This window comes from Macaca thibetana, chromosome 2 (assembly GCF_024542745.1).
Source record: "Macaca thibetana thibetana isolate TM-01 chromosome 2, ASM2454274v1, whole genome shotgun sequence".
Taxonomy (NCBI): Eukaryota; Metazoa; Chordata; class Mammalia; order Primates; family Cercopithecidae; genus Macaca; species Macaca thibetana.
The window spans coordinates 15190323-15209949 of NC_065579.1; the positions used below are offsets into that span (position 1 = coordinate 15190323).

At 43.6% G+C, this 19627-nt stretch overlaps 1 protein-coding gene and 1 long non-coding RNA gene across 2 annotated transcripts in view; one reads left to right on the plus strand and one right to left on the minus strand.

The window, feature by feature from the left end:
* The window catches only part of LOC126948076 (uncharacterized), a 40355-nt gene extending 27495 nt beyond the window's left edge, over window positions 1-12860 (plus strand). Inside the window, exons 4-6 of the long non-coding RNA XR_007723332.1 lie at window positions 3499-3836; window positions 12067-12200; window positions 12774-12860. This is a non-coding gene — a long non-coding RNA (uncharacterized LOC126948076). The remainder of the gene's footprint in view (window positions 1-3498; window positions 3837-12066; window positions 12201-12773) is intronic.
* CCR4 (C-C motif chemokine receptor 4) overlaps window positions 10872-19627 on the minus strand; it is a 43429-nt gene continuing 34673 nt past the window's right edge. Inside the window, exons 2-3 of the mRNA XM_050779409.1 lie at window positions 14500-14739; window positions 10872-12809 (exon numbers count right to left, since the gene is read on the minus strand). Of these exons, the coding sequence (XP_050635366.1) occupies window positions 11676-12758 (1083 nt within the window). The 5' untranslated portion in view covers window positions 12759-12809; window positions 14500-14739 and the 3' untranslated portion in view covers window positions 10872-11675. The remainder of the gene's footprint in view (window positions 12810-14499; window positions 14740-19627) is intronic.

The following is a 19627-nucleotide window of genomic DNA, read 5'->3' on the forward strand; positions in this document are numbered from 1 at the left end:
GAGACTGGGTAATTTGTACAGGAAAGAGGTTTCACAGACTCAGAGTTCCACATGGCTGGAGAGGCCTCACAATCATGGTGGAAGGTGAAAAAGGAGCAAAGGCACATCTTACATGACAGCAGGCAAGACAGTGTGTATGGGGAACTGCCCTTTATAAAACCATCAGATCTCATAAGACTTATTCACTATCACAAGAACTGCATGGGAAAAACCTAACCTCATGATTCAAATTACCTCCCACTGGGTCCCTCCCATGACACGTGGGGATTGTGGGAGCTACAATTCAAGATGAGATTTGGGTGGGGACACAGCAAAATCATATCAAGTATGATGTTACCAACATTCTTGAATGAGTCATTTTATGGACCAAAGTTTTCATTTCTCTTGGATCAATACCTAGGTATAGAATTATTGGATCATAAAATAGGTATATATTCAACTTTACACAGAGTTGTCTAACAGTTTTTCAAAGTGGCATTTGTACCCAGACATCAATCAGGCTTCTGTTGTTGTATATTGTCTATCACATTTCAATTAGTTTTAGAAAACAGGAAGATCCCCAAACTGTGAACTTTTTACTGCACCTTAATTTGAAGTCTTTCTAGTAATAGAATGAACAGATCTGTAACCCTCAAGAAGTTCTTAAGGACTCAGATTAGAAACAACTCTTGTATTTACAACTCAAATTCATTCCCTCATATATTTACCCTCTGTCCACTGCACGAACTCCCTCAAATTCTTCCCTGGTCATTCCATGAAGAGGAGCCCAACTAGATCACACAATGCTCCATGTGAACCATCGTTCACTTTATTTGCGTCTGACATTTTTCTAGTGACATCAAAACAATTAGGAGGAATCTCCCTAACCAAGGTAACCATGGAGAGGTGGTTGTACAGTCTAGTCTCGACGCAGATCTTTTTCCTGCCTGCTGCCCTCCCAATGATCATCTGTTTATATCAACTATGATCAAAAGAATTCAAACATTCTGCAGGCTTCAGCATGCTATCTGGTACCTATCTCATACCACAAACTCAGCTATCCATCCTCAGGACTGATGTCAGCATCTTCTTCAAAGCACTGCACATCTCTGTGGGCAGGTGTTACATCAGGATGACATCCACATGCTCAAGTCACCTGGGAGCCCTATATTCTAGAATATCTCTGTGTGGTTTATTTTAGTCAGTTCTCCATCATCATAAAGTTCTCCTTTTTTTCCTAAAATGAAAATATTGCTACTGCTTTGGCAGATTATGAAAGTAATGCATGTTTGCTTAAAGAATTAAAGAAGCCTAGAACATACAAAGCATAATTTTTTCCTCTATAAAATGGCTGTTTGGGATTTATACTTCCGGGTTTTCAAAATGCACTTAAGATATTATGGACATTTGTGAATGGTATAGGTATATAGCTGAAAGTTATTCTTTTTAATGGCACCATATTTCATAGTATGAGTATATGTTAATTTACTTATTATTAAGCATTTCAGCCATATAGAAAAGTACCAAGAATAATGTAACAAATATCCATGTGCCACTTGCTAATTTGAAAAAAGTTCAGTTGCATTTAACTGCCATCAAATGACCCTGTTTGCCATTTGTCTTTTGAGTTTTTCTTTGGGGATGTTTTTGTCATGCATATTTTTAATTCACAGAGTTTAATTTATTAATCTTTTCCTTTATGGCTTCTGAATTTCCCTTATGGCTTCTGAATTTTGAGTTATTTTTAGAAAGGCTTTGCCTGCTGCACAAATTGTGAAGAAATTGTCCCATGTTTTCTTTTAAAACTTTTATTTTTCCAATTTTTACATTTAAATATTTTTTCTGTTTGGAATTAAGCCACGTATAGTGTAACATATGAATCAAGCTTAATTTTTTTTCCAGATGCCAATACATTTGGCCCACTTCTGAATAGTTTATTGTAGTCCTCCTTTGATTTAAGTTGCCATCGTTAATATGCACCAAATTCTCACGTGTATTTTGATCTCATACTAAACTAGATTTCCCATTCTGTTTCACTTGACTTTCTGCAACATTGCTGTATATTTTAATTAGCTAATTAATTTAACATACATGTTAATTTATAATATGCATATCCTCATTGTTCTTCTTTTTCAGAGTGGTCCGGGCTATTTTTGTTGTTGTTCATTCTTACGTAAACTTTTCAATTGGTATATGTAATTATTAAAAGGCTATTAATATGTCTTGAAGAATAACATTGTATTTAATAATTTAACTGAAAATAATTTGCGTTTTTTATACCATTGAGCCTGCTTGTATAAGGCCTTTTCTGGCCTAGTGCTGTAATAGTGTTTTAGAGTAAGTTGTTCCCATATATTTTCTATCTATTTCATACTATGTATAGATAATATCTATTTTAATTATTATTTATTTCTATTCTCTTTCATAATGTGGGTCTGTTATCCTACATCTTCTGACTGTTATTTGTAAATATAAAAGTAATTGAGTTTGATGTATTAACATCTTCCCTCATTAACTTACATAATTATCTTATTGTTAATAATAGTTTTTCAAGTAATTCTCTTGGGTGTTCCGATTATTCAACAGTATCATTGGAGCTAGAGATATTTTCCCTTCCCCTTTCCAATTTTTTAAATAAACTTTGTATTTTAGAACAGTTTTAGATTTCCAGAAAACTGGTGAAGATGGCACAGAAAGTTCCCATTTACCGCACCTCACATTTCCCCTATTATTAACACCATACATTAGAATGCTACATTTGTTACACTTGCTGAACCAATATTGATACATTATTATTAACTAATGTTCACTCTTTATTCATGCTTCTTTAATGTTTAGCTAATGTCCTCTTTCTGATCCAGAACTAATGACATGTAGTTGTCTCCTTAGGCTCCTCTTGGCCGTGACAGCTTCTCAGACTCGCTTTTTTTTTTTTTTTTTTTTTTTTTGAGATGTAGTCTCACTCTGTCGCCCAGACTGAAGTGCAATGGCGGGATCTCAGCTCACTGCAACCTCCGCCTCCCGGATTTAAGTGATTCTCCTACCTCGGCTCCTGAGTAGCTGGGACTAGCCGCATGCATCACCACGCCCAGCTAATTTTTGTATTTTTAGTAGACGGGGTTTCACCATGTTGGCCAAGCTGGTCTCAAACCCCTGACCTCCAGTGATCCGCCCGCCTCGGCCTCCCAAAGTACTGGGATTAGAGGCATGAGCCACTGACAATTTCTATGCCTCTAACTTATTCCCCTTATCTTGTGGAGCTGGTACCTCCAGAGCAATGTTATACAGAAGTGGAGATCACAGGCATTCTTTCCTATTTTTAGCTAGCTGGAATGCCTCTGGAGTGGCCTATGACGCCTTCTCAGCTGAGATAGACATATTTTATCAAGATAATGAAATCTTTTCTGTATTTTCCTATATTTCTCTAGTATTCCTCTCCAGATTACAGTCAATGGTGTCATTTTTCTTAGTATTTGTCTTTGCATTGTTTAATGTGCTTATGTTCGTGTTTCTGCCTAGGAGGAAAGGAATGGCAGCAGTTTTCCAGGCTAGCTGGCCTCACAACCCGATGGCTCTCTTCTGTTCCGCTGCCACAGACACAGACTGTCTGTCTCCTGAGAATTTGAAATTTGGCCAACCTGCCCCCTCTGCTTCTCTGAACCAAACTGGGGCCAGGAGGACTTCTGACCCAAGTGCTGATCACCTCTCTTCCTACAGCGCACCGTGCACCCTCTGCTCAGGAAATGCCTTTGGTGTGTTGCTGACGTCTGTGCCTGCTGCATCTCTCACCGCCCTGCACTTCACCCTATCCCACACAGGTTTCACCTGATCTCAGCTGCTTTGGGCAGACCATCCAGGTATTTTGGAGTCCGAAAAGGATCTCTGTCTCCAAGTATGGTGCAAATGCAGTTTGGGGGTTTTAAAATTCATTCTTCTTAGTGCTGGTTCATAATTTCTCAGAAAAGGTGAAAATGCAGACTTTTGCAGTTACATTCAATATGAAAAGTCTTAACAAAGTAATTTTTGACCTAAAGCCCATCAGTATTTCTGGAACAATTCAGTCAATCTTTGAACTTGGTCACATAAAGTCTTATTAGAAATACAATGGGGATTTTGGAGATAGGACTAGCGAACTTTGTGTAGTTAAACAGAAACTTGAATTGCCAGTGTAGAGTACTTGATTAAGAGATAAGGAAATCCACTCATTCAGTAAAAAATAATTGAGCTTTGTGCTAGCCATTTTACTAGGCAGTTAGGTGGCGGGTATTTTTGGTGGAGTGAGCCTAATTCATGATTAAAATATTGTTTCTCCTGAACCTCAATTTCTTGGAGTAATAAAATCAACCTTATCTACTTTAAGAAGAGGGTAAAATGAGTGTCAATATATAAAAGCACTTGGATTTCTGATTTTCTGAAAGGGGAATTTAGAGCTATTGTAAGCTTTCAAGGGGTAAAGTATTATGACCACAAAAAATAGGTGGAGTTTAGGTCTAGTTCATTTGAGTCAAGAAAGGCTGGAGATGGAGTGGACAGTCTCTGACTGGATGTAGGGTACAGGATACAGAATGACAGATGGTTGTGGCATGACCAAGGGTAGAGATGGGCTGTAACGATAACAGGAATAAGATGTGTAGGAAATGCCGGGCGCGGTGGCTCATGCCTGTAATCCCAGCACTTTGGGAGGCCGAGACGGGCGGATCACGAGGTCAGGAGATCGAGACCATCCTGGCTAACACGGTGAAACCCCGTCTCTACTAAAAAAATACAAAAAACTAGCCAGGCGAGGTGGCGGGCGCCTGTAGTCCCAGCTACTCGGGAGGCTGAGGCAGGAGAATGGCGTGAACCCGGGAGGCGGAGCTTGCAGTGAGCTGAGATCTGGCCACTGCACTCCAGCCTGGGTGACAGAGCGAGACTCCGTCTCAAAAAAAAAAAAAAAAAAAAAAAAAGATGTGTAGGAAAAAGATGCCTGAGGGCTTGAGACAGGCAAATTATGGGGCCAAAGGAAAACAGGAGCCAACAGTTAAGTGAGGTTGATGGTTAGAAGACAATGAGTGAAACACATCCCTGATGCAAAGATTATGTCTCCTCATTTTCCCACTCCTAGGTCAGTTTCCATTTATGTTAGGTGCTCACTTGTCCCCAGTGTGATCAGAAAGTCCTTGTTTTAGGCTGGGATTCTGGAAGCATGCTCTGAGGCTCTGAGATTAGCATGCAGGAGATTTAGTAGGGAGTCCTCTTGGAAACCACACCTGTAAGGGCATAAACAAAGCAGACTGGGGCTGGACGCGGTGGCCCACGCCTGTAATCCCAGCACTTTGGGAGGCCAAGGCGGGCGGGCCACCTGAGGTCAGAAGTTTGAGACCAGCCTGGCCAAGATGGTGAAACTCCATCTCTACTAAAAAATACCAAAAAATTAGCCAGGCTTAGGGGCGGGCACCTGTAATCCCAGCTACTCAAGAGGCTGATACAGGAGAATCGCTTGAACCCAGGAGGCAGCGGTTGCAGTGAGCCAAGATCACACCACTGCACTCCAGCCTGGGCAACAAGAGCAAAACTCCATCTCAAAAAAAAAAAGGAAGAAAGCAGTTTAGAAAGTGGGAAAAGTGGAACTGCAACACAGTTGCAACAGAGGCCTCAGCTAATCTTATTGGAGCTCTGGAGTAGCAATGGCCCTTGAGAGTTATCCCAAATCTAGGCAAGGGGCAAGTGCTTGCATCTCCTCATTATCCAGTCACTGAATATGAGCTGCCCCCAGGGAGGATGAGTCCTGAAGGGAGACCAGCTGAGAGCTATCAGGGCCAACATTCCCGATGACTAGTAGAGTGAGTGCTTCAGTCCTGAACTGGTGGGTGTGTGGACAGCACCCCTTAACACCCTGACAGTCTCAAGCGCAGAGCAGGATGGCAGCTGACTCAGTCTGTGACTCAAGGCTGCTGCCTCTTGACTCTGTACTTTCCTTTGGTCTCACCTTTCCCTACTTTGCTCCACTGCCCCACTCCCATGCACTTTAACTACAAGAAAACCCTACAACTACCCCCTGACCACACAGTGCCCTCTTAACACCACTCTGCCTTCTCAGATGCTATTTCATCAGCTTGGGGAGACCTTTCTCCCTTCCCTTCATCAAAATCATGCCTCTCCTATAAGGTCTACTTCAAAAGTTAATCATATTATGAGATTTGAAATGTAATCAACTTCTCCTTTCTCTGGAGTCCCAAAGTATCTTTCTTGTGGCTCGATTATCACACTTGTCTTGCTTGCAGTATAGTTAATCCTGCGTTTGTGTTTCCTTTATCAGATTGTTAATTCCATGAGTGGCAGAACTTACTTCTTTATTCCTTTATTAGTTCCATAAACTAGCATTCTGCTTGGCACAAAATAGGCAATTATTTCAACAGAAATCGTTCCAAATTGTTATAAGTTTCTTGCAAATAATCTCCCTAAAGGTCTAAAGACCCTTTGGCTTCACCCTGTATTATTCCTTCTCATGACAAGCAGATGAAATTAATTTACTTATTCAATAGAATTTGAGAGCCTACTATGGGACAGATATTGGCTGGATTAGTTCCTGTCACTCTTATTGTTATTGTTGTTGAGGTAAAAGTCTCATAATATAAAATGAACCATTTTTAAATGCACAATTCAGTAGCATTTAGTATATTCACAACATTGTACAACCCACCCTTCTATCTAGATCCAAAACATTTACATCACCCCAAAAGCAAACCCACTTCTATTGTTCCTGAGCAAATTACACCTAGGCTAGGTATGTTGCAACAAGAAAGACATGAATCTAATGTCTGAAAATTTATAGTTAAACCCATCTTTGTTTAGAAATCATGCTGGCTGGTCGGGTGCGGTGTCTCACACCTATAATCCCAGTACTTCGGGAGGCCGAGGCAGGCGGATCACCTGAGGTCAGTAGTTCCAGACCAGCCTGGCCAACACGGTGAAAGCCTATCTCTACTAAAAATACAAAAATTAGCCAGGCGTGGTGGTGCATGCCTGTAATCCCAGCTACTCGGGAGGCTGAGGCAGGAGAATCACTTGAACCTGAAAGGCCGAGGTTGCAGTGAGCCAAGATCACACCATGACACTCCAGCCTGGGCGACAGAGCAAGACTCCATCTCAAAAAAAAAAAAAAAAGAAATCATGCTGGCTTTCTTTCTATGATTCTTTTGCTTAATGGGAAGAAACTTTATTTTGGGTGTTCTAAGAGGGTTATGTTTGGATGTCACCAGAAGTTCTACATTCCTATCCTGAGGGAATATTCTCTCCAAATTTGGAATAAGAGGAGCTCTCACTGACTTTGAGAAAATGAAAGACCCTTTCTCAGGCAGAGATATGGAAGCCACTTGGATTGCACCTCACAGACTTGGTACAGCCTGTGATGGAAATGAAGGGGCAGTAAAGCCCCTTTGACCAGCTTTTGTATTTTGGTGCCCTAAAGTTTATGTCTTGCTATGATTAAATGAATAAAATTAACAGCTCTACCAGGAAAAGAGAGGCAGCCTCTGATTGGGCATATCCAAAACTTTCCTTTATCTATGACCTAGGAACATAGGTGCTTTGCATTCATCATCTTTTTTTTTTTTTTTTTAATCCCTCTGAAGTATGTTTTACAGAAGAGAAAACTGAGGCTAACAGAGAAAAGTAACATGCTCAGACTAACAAAGGAATGCAGAGCTAGGATTTGGCAGATCATAGCCCACCTCACAGAGGTTGTCTAAGGAAACACTGCCTAGGAACTGGCCCATCCCTAATATCTTTTTTTTTTTTTTTTTTTTTTTTTTTGAGACAGAGTCTCACTCACTCTGCACCCAGGCTGAAGTGCAGTGGCATGATCTCTGCTCACTGCAACCTCTGCCTCCCAGGTTCAAGTGATTGTCATGCCTCAGCCTCCAAAGTATCTGGGATTGCAAGCACATTGGCTACTTTTTGTGCTTTTAGTAGAGATAAGGTTTCACTATGTTGGCCAGGCAGGTCTCAAACTCCTGACCTCAAGTTATCGGCCCACCTCTGCCTCCCAAAGTGCTGGGATTGCAGGCATGAGCCACCATGCCCACCCCCTAACTTATTCGCTCTCGTCTCCAAGTCCCCTACAGCGAGACAGCAACACACAGCCCGAAGTGGAGATGGCAACAGTGAACGCTTTGATTCCTCCCCTTGGGTGAGTTCACATCTACAGCATGTGGTGAAGCAATGGCTCATCAGCAGCTCTGATTCTCATCCACGTCAGGAGATTTAACACAGACACGATCAGGAAAAAAATGCTCCCTGGGGCTTTAAACGAGTTTATTTTATTTTATTTTCTATGAAGGCAACATCAACTTTCCCTCTTTAAAATCACTTTACTGAAAATAAATTTTCTGGAAATGCATTCTTTATAAATGTAAAGCGTGCAAGAATGTATAAACATAACAGAAGCATTTGTAACTGGTTAACTCAATTAATAGCTTGCAAGATAAGTTTTTGTTTTGGGAGGAATTGGAGGTCTCCCAGATTTTGTTGGAGTATTTGCTTAATTAAGGCTGTAAGGACAGAGATAGCAATTTATCTTAATAGTATGAAAGGATTAATTAAATGATTTAAATGACTTGTAAGAAATGACTAACTGGCTGGGTGCAGTGGCTCAAGCCTGTAATCCCAGCACTTTGGGAGGCCGAGGCGGGTGGATCAAGAGGTCAGGAGATCGAGACCATCCTGGCTAACATGGTGAAACCCTGTCTCTACTAAAAATACAAAAAACTAGCCGGGCGAGGTGGTGGGCGCCTATAGTCCCAGCTACTCGGGAGGCTGAGGCAGGAGAATGGCGTAAACCCAGGAGGCAGAGCTTGCAGTGAGCCGAGATGGCACCACTGCACTCCAGCCTGGGCGACAGAGCAAGACTCTAGCATCAGAGCAAGATCCTAGCTCTGCATTCCTTTGTTAGTCTGAGCATGTTACTTTTCTCTGTTAGCCTCAGTTTTCTCTTCTGTAAAACATACTTCAGAGGGATTTAAAAAAAAAAAAAAAAAAGATGATGAATGCAAATAAAAAATAAAAAAATAAAAAATAAAAAAAATAAAAAAAATAAATGACTAACCAGTCCGGGCGCGGTGGCTCACGCCTGTAATCCCAGCACTTTGGGAGGCCGAGGCAGATGGATCACCAGGTCAGGAGACCGAGACCATCCCAGCTAACACGGTGAAACCCCGTCTCTACTAAAAAATACAAAAAATTAGTCGGGCGTGGTGGCAGGCGCCTGTAGTCCCAGCTACTCGGGAGGCTCAGGCAGGAGAATGGAGTGAACCCGGGAGGCAGAGATTGCAGTGAGCCGAGATCGCGCCACTGCACTCCAGCCTGGGTGACAGAGCAAGACTCCATCTCAAGAAAAAAAAAAAAGAAATGACTAACCAAACTTTTGAATCACCCAAAAGTTAAAAACTAGGGCCAATGGCTGGGCCCAGTGGCTCACACCTGTAATGCCAGCACTTTGGGAGGCCGAGGTAGGTGGATCGCCTGAGGTCAGGAGTTCAAGATCAGCCTGGCCAACATGGTGAAACTCTGTCTGTACTAAAAATACAAAAAAATTAGCTGGGCGTGGTGGCGGGCGCCTGTAATCCCAGCTACTTGGGAGGCTGAAGCAGGAGAATTGGTTGAACCCAGGAGGCAGAAGTTGCGGTGAGCTGAGATCATGCCATTGCACTCCAGCCTGGGCAATAAGAGCAAAACTCTGTCTCAAAAACAAAAACAAGGTCGGGCGCCGTGGCTCAAGCCTGTAATCCCAGCACTTTGGGAGGCCGAGACAGGCGGATCACGAGGTCAGGAGATCGAGACCATACTGGCTAACACGGTGAAACCCCGTTTCTACTAAAAAAAAAAAAAACCCAAAAAAAAACTAGCCGGGCGCGGTGCCGGGCGCCTGTAGTCCCAGCTACTCAGGAGGCTGAGGCAGGAGAATGGCGTAAACCGGGGAGACGGAGCTTGCAGTGAGCTGAGATCTGGCCACTGCACTCCAGCCTGGGCGACAGAGCGTGACTCTGTCTCAAAAAAAAAAAAAAAAAAAAAAAAAACTAGGGCCAATATTTTAAGAGAGGATGATACTTTTCAAATTTCATAATTTTTTAACAACCATATTTGTACAATGTCAACAATAACTTTTAGTTGATTATTTTTATTTCAATTGATAGCAGGCACTTCAAAATGATTAAGGAGATATTGTCACGCTTTATTAATCCTTAATTTTAATTACGAAGGCATTGTTTATAAACAAGTAAAAGAACTTGGCTGGGCGAGGTGGCTCATGCCTGTAATCCCAGCACTTTGAGAGGCTAAGGCAGGCAGATCACCTGAGGTCAGGAGTTCAAGACCAGCCTGGCCCATGTGGTGAAACCCTGTCTCTACTGAAAATACAAAAAATTAGCCTGGCGTGGTGGCGCTTGCCTGTAATCCCAGTTGCTTGAGAAGCTGAGGCAAGAGAATCGCTTGAACCCGGGAGGCAGAGGTTGCAGTGAACCTAGTACCACTGCATTCCAGCTTGGGTGACAGAGTGAGACTCCATCTCAAAAATAAAATAAAATAAGATAAAACATAAACAAGTAAATGACCTCAAATAAATGTATTCCTGGCCTATGTATTATTTAATTTTTTTTTTTTTTTTTTTTTTTTAGACAGTGTTTCACTCTTGTTGCCCAGGCTGGAGTGCAATGGCGTGATCTTGGCTCACCGCAACCTCCACCTCCCGGGTTCAAGCGATTCTCCTGCCTCAGCCTCCCGAGTAGCTGGGATTACAGGCATGTGCCACCACGCCTGGCTAATTTTGTATCTTTTAGTAGAGACGGGTTTTCTCCACGTTGGCCAGGCTGGTCTCAAACTCCTGACCTCAGGTGATCCACCCGCCTCGGCCTCCCAAAGTGCTGGGATTACAGGCCACCGTGCCCAGCCTATTTAAAACTTTTTAATATTCCTCTGTTATAATTAGAACAAAACATGGCCACAAACAAGTGAGAAACTGTGTTTGAATTTTCACAAATATGTTTGGATTTTAAATGCCTTGTAGTTCGTGTTGGGAAATCAGACCATTCTAATGTCTTCATATCCTCACCCTTATATCAGTATAAAAAGTTTGGCTTCAATGAACAGATAATCCTTTATAATCCTTTATAATCCTCAATAAAGAATTGAGATCTGGTTTCATCACTTCGCTAATTGTTTCTTCATACATCTGGCTCAATGGAATATACTATGCCTGAGATATATTATTAGAAAAACAGTTTTCTATATTGTTCCACAAAAGCAAGAAATTAATTAGAGGGCCCATTTGCCACAGCAAAAGGTAGGGATTTACTCTATCAGCCAATGCTCTGCAATTCCCTCTGGAGAAACCCATCAGTTCAGGTTAGAAGGGAAAGTCTTTGCCTTGCAATATTACCTACAACTTCATTCAAACACTGCTCAGAGTTCTCATCAGACTGACTCATGGCTGCAGGCAAGCCTGGTGTGAGGAAGGATGCCTCAGCCCAGGTGAACCCTTGCCAGGCTGGACTTGTCTAGTGGGAGAGAAAAAGTTGCCTGCAGGGTGAGAAGCCATCTTTCCACTATGGGTGTAGGCCTTCCTCCTGACACTGGCTCAGGAATCTCTTACTAAAATACAATTTTAAGTAAGCTTTGAATGTGGAAAGTTCATTGACTGTGCATTTCAGCTTTTCATTTTTCTACAGAGCATCATGGAGATCATGATCCATGGTGGACTGCGTGTAAGATGAGCTGGGGGTGTCAGCAGAATATATTTGGAGGAATCCACAGTATTGGCAGAGCACAAAAAGGCCCCTGCAGGTTTTGAAGAGCTGTAGGATGTACTTGCGAAATTTCTCCCCCAGAAAAAAGTAGATGATGGGATTAAGGCAGCAGTGAACAAAAGCCAGAGTTTCTGTGGCCTGGATGGCATAGTCCAAGTATCTTTCAAAAGTGCAGTCCTGAAGGACTTCTAGATCCACCAGGGTCTCTAGGAAGAGCACTATGTTGTAAGGTGTCCAGAACCCAAGGAAGAGGACCACCACGGCAAAGATCATCTTCACCGCCTTGTTCTTCTTCTCGTTTTTACAGTGCTGCAAGGTTCTGATGATCATGGAGTAGCAAAACAGCATGATCCCGAAGGGGATCACCAATCCGAGAATGTTGATTTCCAGGGAGCTGATAACCTTCCAGGTCGTGGAGTTGAGCGAGTACTTGGTTTTGCAGTAAGTATGGTTGCGCTCAGTATAACAAGTGCTGAACAGAAAGCCAGGAAGGGAGGCGAACACAGCCACTGACCATGTAGCTAAACTGGTGATGACCCCATAAGTCAAGGTCCTTGCCCTCAAGGAAAACACCGCATGCACAATTGCCAGGTATCTATCAATGCTCATAAGCATGACGAAGAATATGCCGCTGTAAAAGCCCACCAAGTAAATCCAGGAAATCATCTTGCACAGACCTAGCCCAAAAACCCACTGGTCTGCTGCATAGTAGCCCCAAAACGGGAGGGAAAACACGAAGAGCAGATCTGAGATGGCAAGGTTGAGCAGGTACACGTCAGTCATGGACCTGAGCCGCTTGTATTTGAACAGGACCAGAACCACCACAGAATTTCCAAGCAGCCCAAATACAAAAACCAAGGAGTACAGCGGGGGCAGGAAGAGCTCCCCAAATGCCTTGATGCCTTCTTTGGTGCAAGGCTTGGGGATACTTTCATACAGATAGTAATTGCTGTATATGCTTTCATCAAGGGTGGTGTCTGCTATATCCGTGGGGTTCATTTTTTAACTCTACAGGCTCCTCAAGGCAGGTCTGGGCCCAACCTGAAGAAGCTAATGAGGGGAAGAGCAAAGGAGATTTTTGTGAGAACAAAAATAAACCAAAGTGTTGCTAAATGCAGAGCATAGCTGCGTACTGTTTTGCTCTAGGTCTGTATATGCCTTTCCCAAGATGAAGGGCTCGATTACTCACAGGACCCTGCAGCCAGATGAAATAATTTTGGGCTTTGGAGGCAGACAGGTTTGTTTCAGATTCCAGTTCGGGCACTCACTAATGTTCTTACCTCTCTGCTAGGAGCTTCAGTTCTCTCGTTTGTAAGTGAGGATCGTAAAACCTCCTTTTCAAGCAGGTGTTCTTCAAGGATGTATTTCAAAAAGATATTTCATAGTCTGGGGTTACTGAAATCACTTTCAGGGATGACAAAATCAGTTGAACAATTCTCAATTGGGTGTATTTTATATGCATGATCATGATCATGATCATCGTTAAACTGCATATAAAAATCATTTCTATGCACAGAATCCTATTAGAGTGGGAATTCGCCTGATGGATCTAGAAAACACATATTGCAGGCAGAAGTAAAACCTCTATCTCCCCAACCACCTTCACTCCTATCTCAATTGGTAGATAAAGAGGTTGAAATCTTCTTAAAATTTATCATATGCTGACGACATGTCTATCAGAGGGACTCAGGGCTAAAGGACTTTCCGACTCAAGGCCACTCCCTTGCTTCCTTTTTGAGGCTTTTGTGGGGCCCTCACATTCCTTGTTAAAAATCCTTTTCACATTCGTCAGTAAATTCACATTCGATCTCTCCCCACACCCTCACCACCACACACCCAATGCCCAAACTGTGTTTCTCAAGAAAGAGCTTCTGAAACCAGGTGTGCGGTGGCCCATGCCTATAATCCCAGCACTTTGGGAGGCCGAGGAGGGAGGATCACTTGAGCCAAGGAGCTCCACACCAGCGTGAGCAACATAGGGAGACCCTGTCTCTACAAAAAAATTGTTTTAAAAGTTAGCTGGGTGTGATGGTATGTGTTGATAGTACCAGCTACTCAGGAGGCTGAGGCGGGAGGATCCTTTGAGCCCAGGAGTTCAAGGCTGCAGTGGGCTATGATGGCACCACTGCACTTCAACCTGGGCAGCAGAGTGAAACCCTGTCTCAAGAAAAAAAGGAAAGAAAAGAGAAGAGAAGAAAAAGAAAAAAAGAAAAAGATTTTGATTTACTCATGCAAATAGACACTGAACACCTGTTGCATCGCAGAGTCTCCAAAAAAGTTTGTTGAATGACTAACAATTCTACTCTTTCTCCACCATTTACCAGTAAAAATGAAAGGCATAAACAAGGCTGAGGAGTTAGGAAATTATCAGGAGAACAAAAAACCAGGAGACAGAGCTGGTAAGGGTCTGGAATTATTCTGTAGGTCTTGTGTGTGTGGTATTTCTTGCCTGGGAGTCTTGCTAGAAGCAAGAAGCAGACAAGTGTATATTTTTAATGAAAATGATCTATTTATTTTGGGCATGTGGACTCAGGCCAGATGTGTGCAGGAGGAGAGCCCCACATAAATGAATGCCCATCACATGAGGGCTCGGAGGGTGTGGGGACAGGTAGAAGGTGTGTGGGCTGCAAGGTAGGTGCCAAGTGTAAGCCCTAGACTCGCGAGGGGCCTGAGTGTCTGAGCCAGGTCCAGAAAGCAGTGTGCGACCCAAGACCCTGAGAATGTCCCCATCCCCACTTACCTTGCTTTTCTGAAAGCGGCTCTGAGGAAGGTCTGTGAGGGTCTGTGAGGCAATGCCAGGCTTGCTCAGGAAGCACGATGCTAAGAAGGACCGGTGCCTTTCAAGGGTGCGTGGCTTCCTGTGAGCACGAGTTCTCTCCCTCACCCAATTGTACTGAGTTCAAGTGGGGTTTTTTGATAGAAGTAGGAAGCAGAAAATGATTCTTAGTCATTTCCCAAGACTGAAGGCCAAGAAGATGTGCTAAGAAAAGATCAAGGAAAAAAATGAAGTCAGTTTCTTTTTAAAAAAGAAAATTTTTAGTTTTTAAAAATGTATTTGTTGGCTTTTAAAAAAGAGATGTTTTTAAAGAAATAGGGTCACCCAGACCAGTGTTCAGTGGTGCAATCACAGCTCACTGTAACCTCGAACTCCTAGGCTCAAGTGATCCTCCTGCCTCAGTCTCCCAAGTAGCTGAGACTAGAGGTGCAAGCCACCATGGCTGACTAATTTTATTTTTTGTGGAGATAGGGGTCTTGCTACATTGCCCAGGCTGATCTTGAACTCCTGGCCTCAAGTAATCCTCCCACCTCAGCTTCCTAAAGCACTGGGATTACAGGCATCAGCCACTGCTTTTTGGCTTTTTAGTTTAAAAAAAAAAATTCCATTTAACTGGCCATATGCTGTAGCAACAATCTCTACATTTTGGATCAGCAACCTGTTTGTTAGTTTCTCATCATGGATATGCAGGGACCAGCAATCAAGATGTGCCATGTTCTCCTGACAACTGGGATCTGAGAGGCCAGAGTGAGAAGGAAGGCCAGAGATAGTCAAGAAAAAGGATATTCAAGAGGAGAGAAGAGAAAAACTTGTCCAAATGTATGTGTCTGTGAGTGACTTGGAGGGCATCAGCCAACCACATTGTTTGATTCAGTAGTTGACACGGCCTCAGACCGGTGTGAAGTGACCTGGCAAAATAGCTTCAAGTCCTTTTGCAACAGGAAGACCCTCACCCAAGCGCCTTCTGCTTGGAGATTGCGGAGCTTCGCTGGCCGTGGTCTTGGCTGAGGTCTTGATCTTCACTTTGGATGTGGGTAGCAGTCATAGCCAAGGAGCGGACATGAGCCCTAAGTCTCTCATAGCCTCAGCTTTTGGCAACTTCCAGATGCTTTCCCTGTGTTTCAACAGTTGCTTAGCTCTTTGGTTCAACTTAAAAGAGCCATAAATATCATTCTTTCTGAGGAATTGGCATAAATAGGAACTAAAACACTGAGCTAGAATGGAGTTAGAGAACCCTTTTTTTTTCATTATCACTTCCCCCAAGGAGTCTTTTGAGACTTTTTTTTCCTAACACTCCCTCATAAAATTTTAATGCTACAGATATACTGTATATCTATTTATACAGTGTATGTGTATCTGTGCTTTATACATAAAATGAGTAAGAAATTTTTCTCCCTCCAAGAGCTAAGTTTTACCTTGGGGGCAATATCGCCTCTACTGAGAATGTACGAGTTAGAGTAGAGAGTAGAGGCACTCAACTCAGGCTCTGTGTCCCTATGAGGCATAGCAATATCTGCAATATCTGGAGACATTTTAGCTTGGGGTGGGAGGGAGTTACTACTGGCTGGTTTTTTTTTTTTCTTTTTTTCTTTTTTTTTGAGACGGAGTCTTGCTCTGTCACCAGGCTGGAGTACAGTGGCGTGATCTCAGCTCACTGCAACCTGCACCTCCCAGGTTCAAGCAATTCCCCTGCCTCACCCTCCCGAGTAGCCAGGACTACAGGTGCACGCCACCACGTCCGGCTAATTTTTTGTATTTCAGTAGAGACGGGGTTTCACCATGTTGGCCAGGATGGTCTTGAACTCCTGACCTCAGGTGATCTGCCTGCCTCAGCCTCCCAGAGTGCTGGGATTACAGGCATGAGCCACCACACCTGGCCTGCTACTGGCTTCTAATGAGTAGAGTCCAGGAACGCTGCTAAAGTCCTACAATGCACAGGACAGCCCTCCACAGCAGAGTTATCTGACCAAGAAGATCAGTGGTGCTGAGGTTGAGAAACCCTGAACTAGAGCAGTGTTCCCCAGAGTATGAACTGTGGAACCAGATTCATAGATAGCCTGCAAAAGAGAAATGAGGACAGGTGCTCAGGTAGGTCTGGGGAACGCTAGGCTTGGGTTCAAGTTAAACACAGTTCCATCCTGCAGTGCTTCCGGGGACCCTTCCAATGCTGATATCATGTTGAGCCTCTGGAAGAAGGAGTTGCAATAAAAGCATCCCACGTGTATTTGACTAGCTAATCTATGCCCATTATATAGAGTAATTTATAAAATGAATGTATTTCCAGAAACATGGGGCCTGAAGAAGATTCTGCCATTAAATTATAGACTTTGAGATACAAGTTAGAGAGCTGGCCGGGGGCAAAGTGTGAAGGACAGGAAAGCACATGCCTCGGCAGGGGCCTGGGCAAGTTCATCTGAGCACACCACCTACATCTCCATGAGCTCTGGCCTGGGTGGGGGCAATGTTAAGGTTCTAGAACATATGCTATCTAGAGGTCCAAATCATCATAAATGAGCATTGATTCATGTGGGTCTATAGATGATCCCTGGAGAGCCAGTTAGTCCTCCCTTGACTGAACCTGGCCGTGTGACACACCTCCTGGTCCCATGAGTGAGGCAGAGTTTGAGCTCCAGTGGCCTCATTGGTTGAGAGGACTTGCTTTGAGTCTGAATTTGGATCTCAGTACCACCACTCACTAGCTGTGTAAACCTAAATTTTCTTATCTGTAAAAAGGGATGATAATACTTGAGGATTGTGAGGGAATTAAATGAGCTGATGTTTGTAAAACACTTAGCATAGTGCCTGGTACATACAGGTGTTCAACAACGCACTAGCAGTGATTAGAAATTAGTAGGATAGGCCAGGTGTGGTGGCTCACGCCTGTAATCCCAGCACTTTGGGAGACCAAGGTGGGCAGATCACGAGGTTAGGAGATCGAGATCATCCTGGCCAACACAGGTGAAACCCCGTCTCTACTAAAAAAATGAAAAATTAGCCGGGCATAGTGGTGGGTGCCTGTAGTCCCAGCTACGCGGGAGGCTGAGGCCGGAGAATGGCGTGAACCCATGGGGAGGCGGAGCTTGCAGTGAGCCGAGATCTGGCCACTGCACTCCAGCCTGGGAGACAGAGCTAGACTCCGTCTCAAAAAAAAAAAAAAGAAAAAGAAAAAACAAGAAATTAGTAGGATAAATACAATACACAGGAATAGCTTCCTCTCTTGAAATAGCTGAGCCCAGAGCGTGCCCTTGGCCATTGCTGGGATCCCAGGAAATATTTGGATTTAGACTTTTTGGGCCACATTCAATTTCCAAGTCAGGGTTCAGGTAAAAAGCAGGTTTCAGGTTTCCAAGTTGCAGAGGTTACGCCCCGGAGATAGTCAGTCTTCAGGTTGGCAAAGTAACAACATTACTGTCCTGGAGAAATACTAAGTAGGTGTCCCTTCAGTAAAGGTTTCAAAATTAAACATCCAAAAAAAAGGACCTCAGCCCCCAAAAAAGAATCTTTTTTTTTCCCCCCACTGAGACGGAGTTTCGCTCTTATTGCCCAGGCTGGAGTGCAGCGGCGCGATCTCGGCTCACTGCCATGTCTGCCTCCCCAGGTCAAGGGATTCTCCTGCCTCAGCCTCCCGAGTAGCTGGGATTATAGGCGCCTGCCACCACACTCAGCTAATTTTTTTGTATTTTTAGTAGAGTTGGGGTTTCACCATTTTGGTCAGCCTGGTCTCAAAATCCTGACCTCAGGTGATCCAACTGCATTGGCCTCCCAAAGTGCTGAGGTTACAGCCTTGAGCCACGGCGCCCAGCCAGAATCATTTTTTAATTAATGCCCATTTCATTTCATAGATGGAGAAGTAGGAACACAGAGAGGGGAGGTGGTATGCTCAAGGCAACCCAGCCAGTCAGCGACACTCTCAGGGCTACACTCACACTCCTGACATTTTCATGGACACATGTTCCGTTAGGCTTAGTTTCTGAAACCTAAGCAGAGAGGAGCAGGCCAACAAAAAAGACTGCAAAGCCTACCCCAAACCATGGTGGTACACAGTGCAGCGCATGCTTCCAACACGAAGGAAAGCTGGAACATGAGACTACAGCGCCCCCTGGTGCACCAAGCCTTATTTCAGGGTCAAAGACATCAAGGTACATTGCCCAGGCTCTGGGCACAATACCAACCCACAGGGACCAGCATATCTGAAATTGTGCCTTCAAAAGGAGCGCCACAGGACTCAGCTGCAGAGCTATGGTGATTAAGCCTTCAAACCTGTTATTTACAGCTCAAAATGAGAGAAGGCTGCCAGGCAGGGCCACACCAGGAGTAACAGGGACAAGGTAACAATGAGCCAGAGCTGTACGGGCAGTTCATGTATGGCAAGCATGTGAGGTTACTTGGATTTCAAGGGCTTTCTGTCCATTGGCTATTTTGAATAATTTTGTGTGTTCAGAGCAATGGGGCTGTCCCTAGTGCCTGGTATCTGGCCTCAGGGCAATTAGAGCTAATGCACAATGGCCCCTGAGTATGAGGGCCTGCTAAGGGAAGTGATTGGGGTGTGAACTTAGCTGTTCAAAAAGGGGAACTGACTGGCCTCTAGCCAGCACCTTAAAACTGGGTCAAGACAGCATTTAAAAACCAACAACAACTATATTACAAAGGAGGTCTGAATAAGCAGACAAACCTTTGGTAAGGAAATAGAAGGCTGCAAATGACTAAATTACTAGTCAATTTTTTTAAAGATAACTAAAAATTCCTACACATTTGGAAATTAGACAAGACATTTTCATGTTCATGTGACCCGAATGTCAAAGAAGATACAATGGAAAACAGAAAACACTTATAAGTGAATAAAAGTAAAATATCACTCATCAATGTTGTGGTGGGTAGCTAAATTGGGCCATAGAAATAGATGCCTGTAATCCCAGCACTTTGGGAGGCTGAGGCGGCCGGATCATTTGAGATCAGGAGTATGAGACCAGCCTGGCCAACATGGTGAAATCCCATCTCTACTAAAAATACAAAAAATTAGCTGGGCGTGGTGGCGTGCCTGTAGTCCTAGCTACTCAGGAGGCTGAGGTATAAGAATCGCTTGGACTCAGGA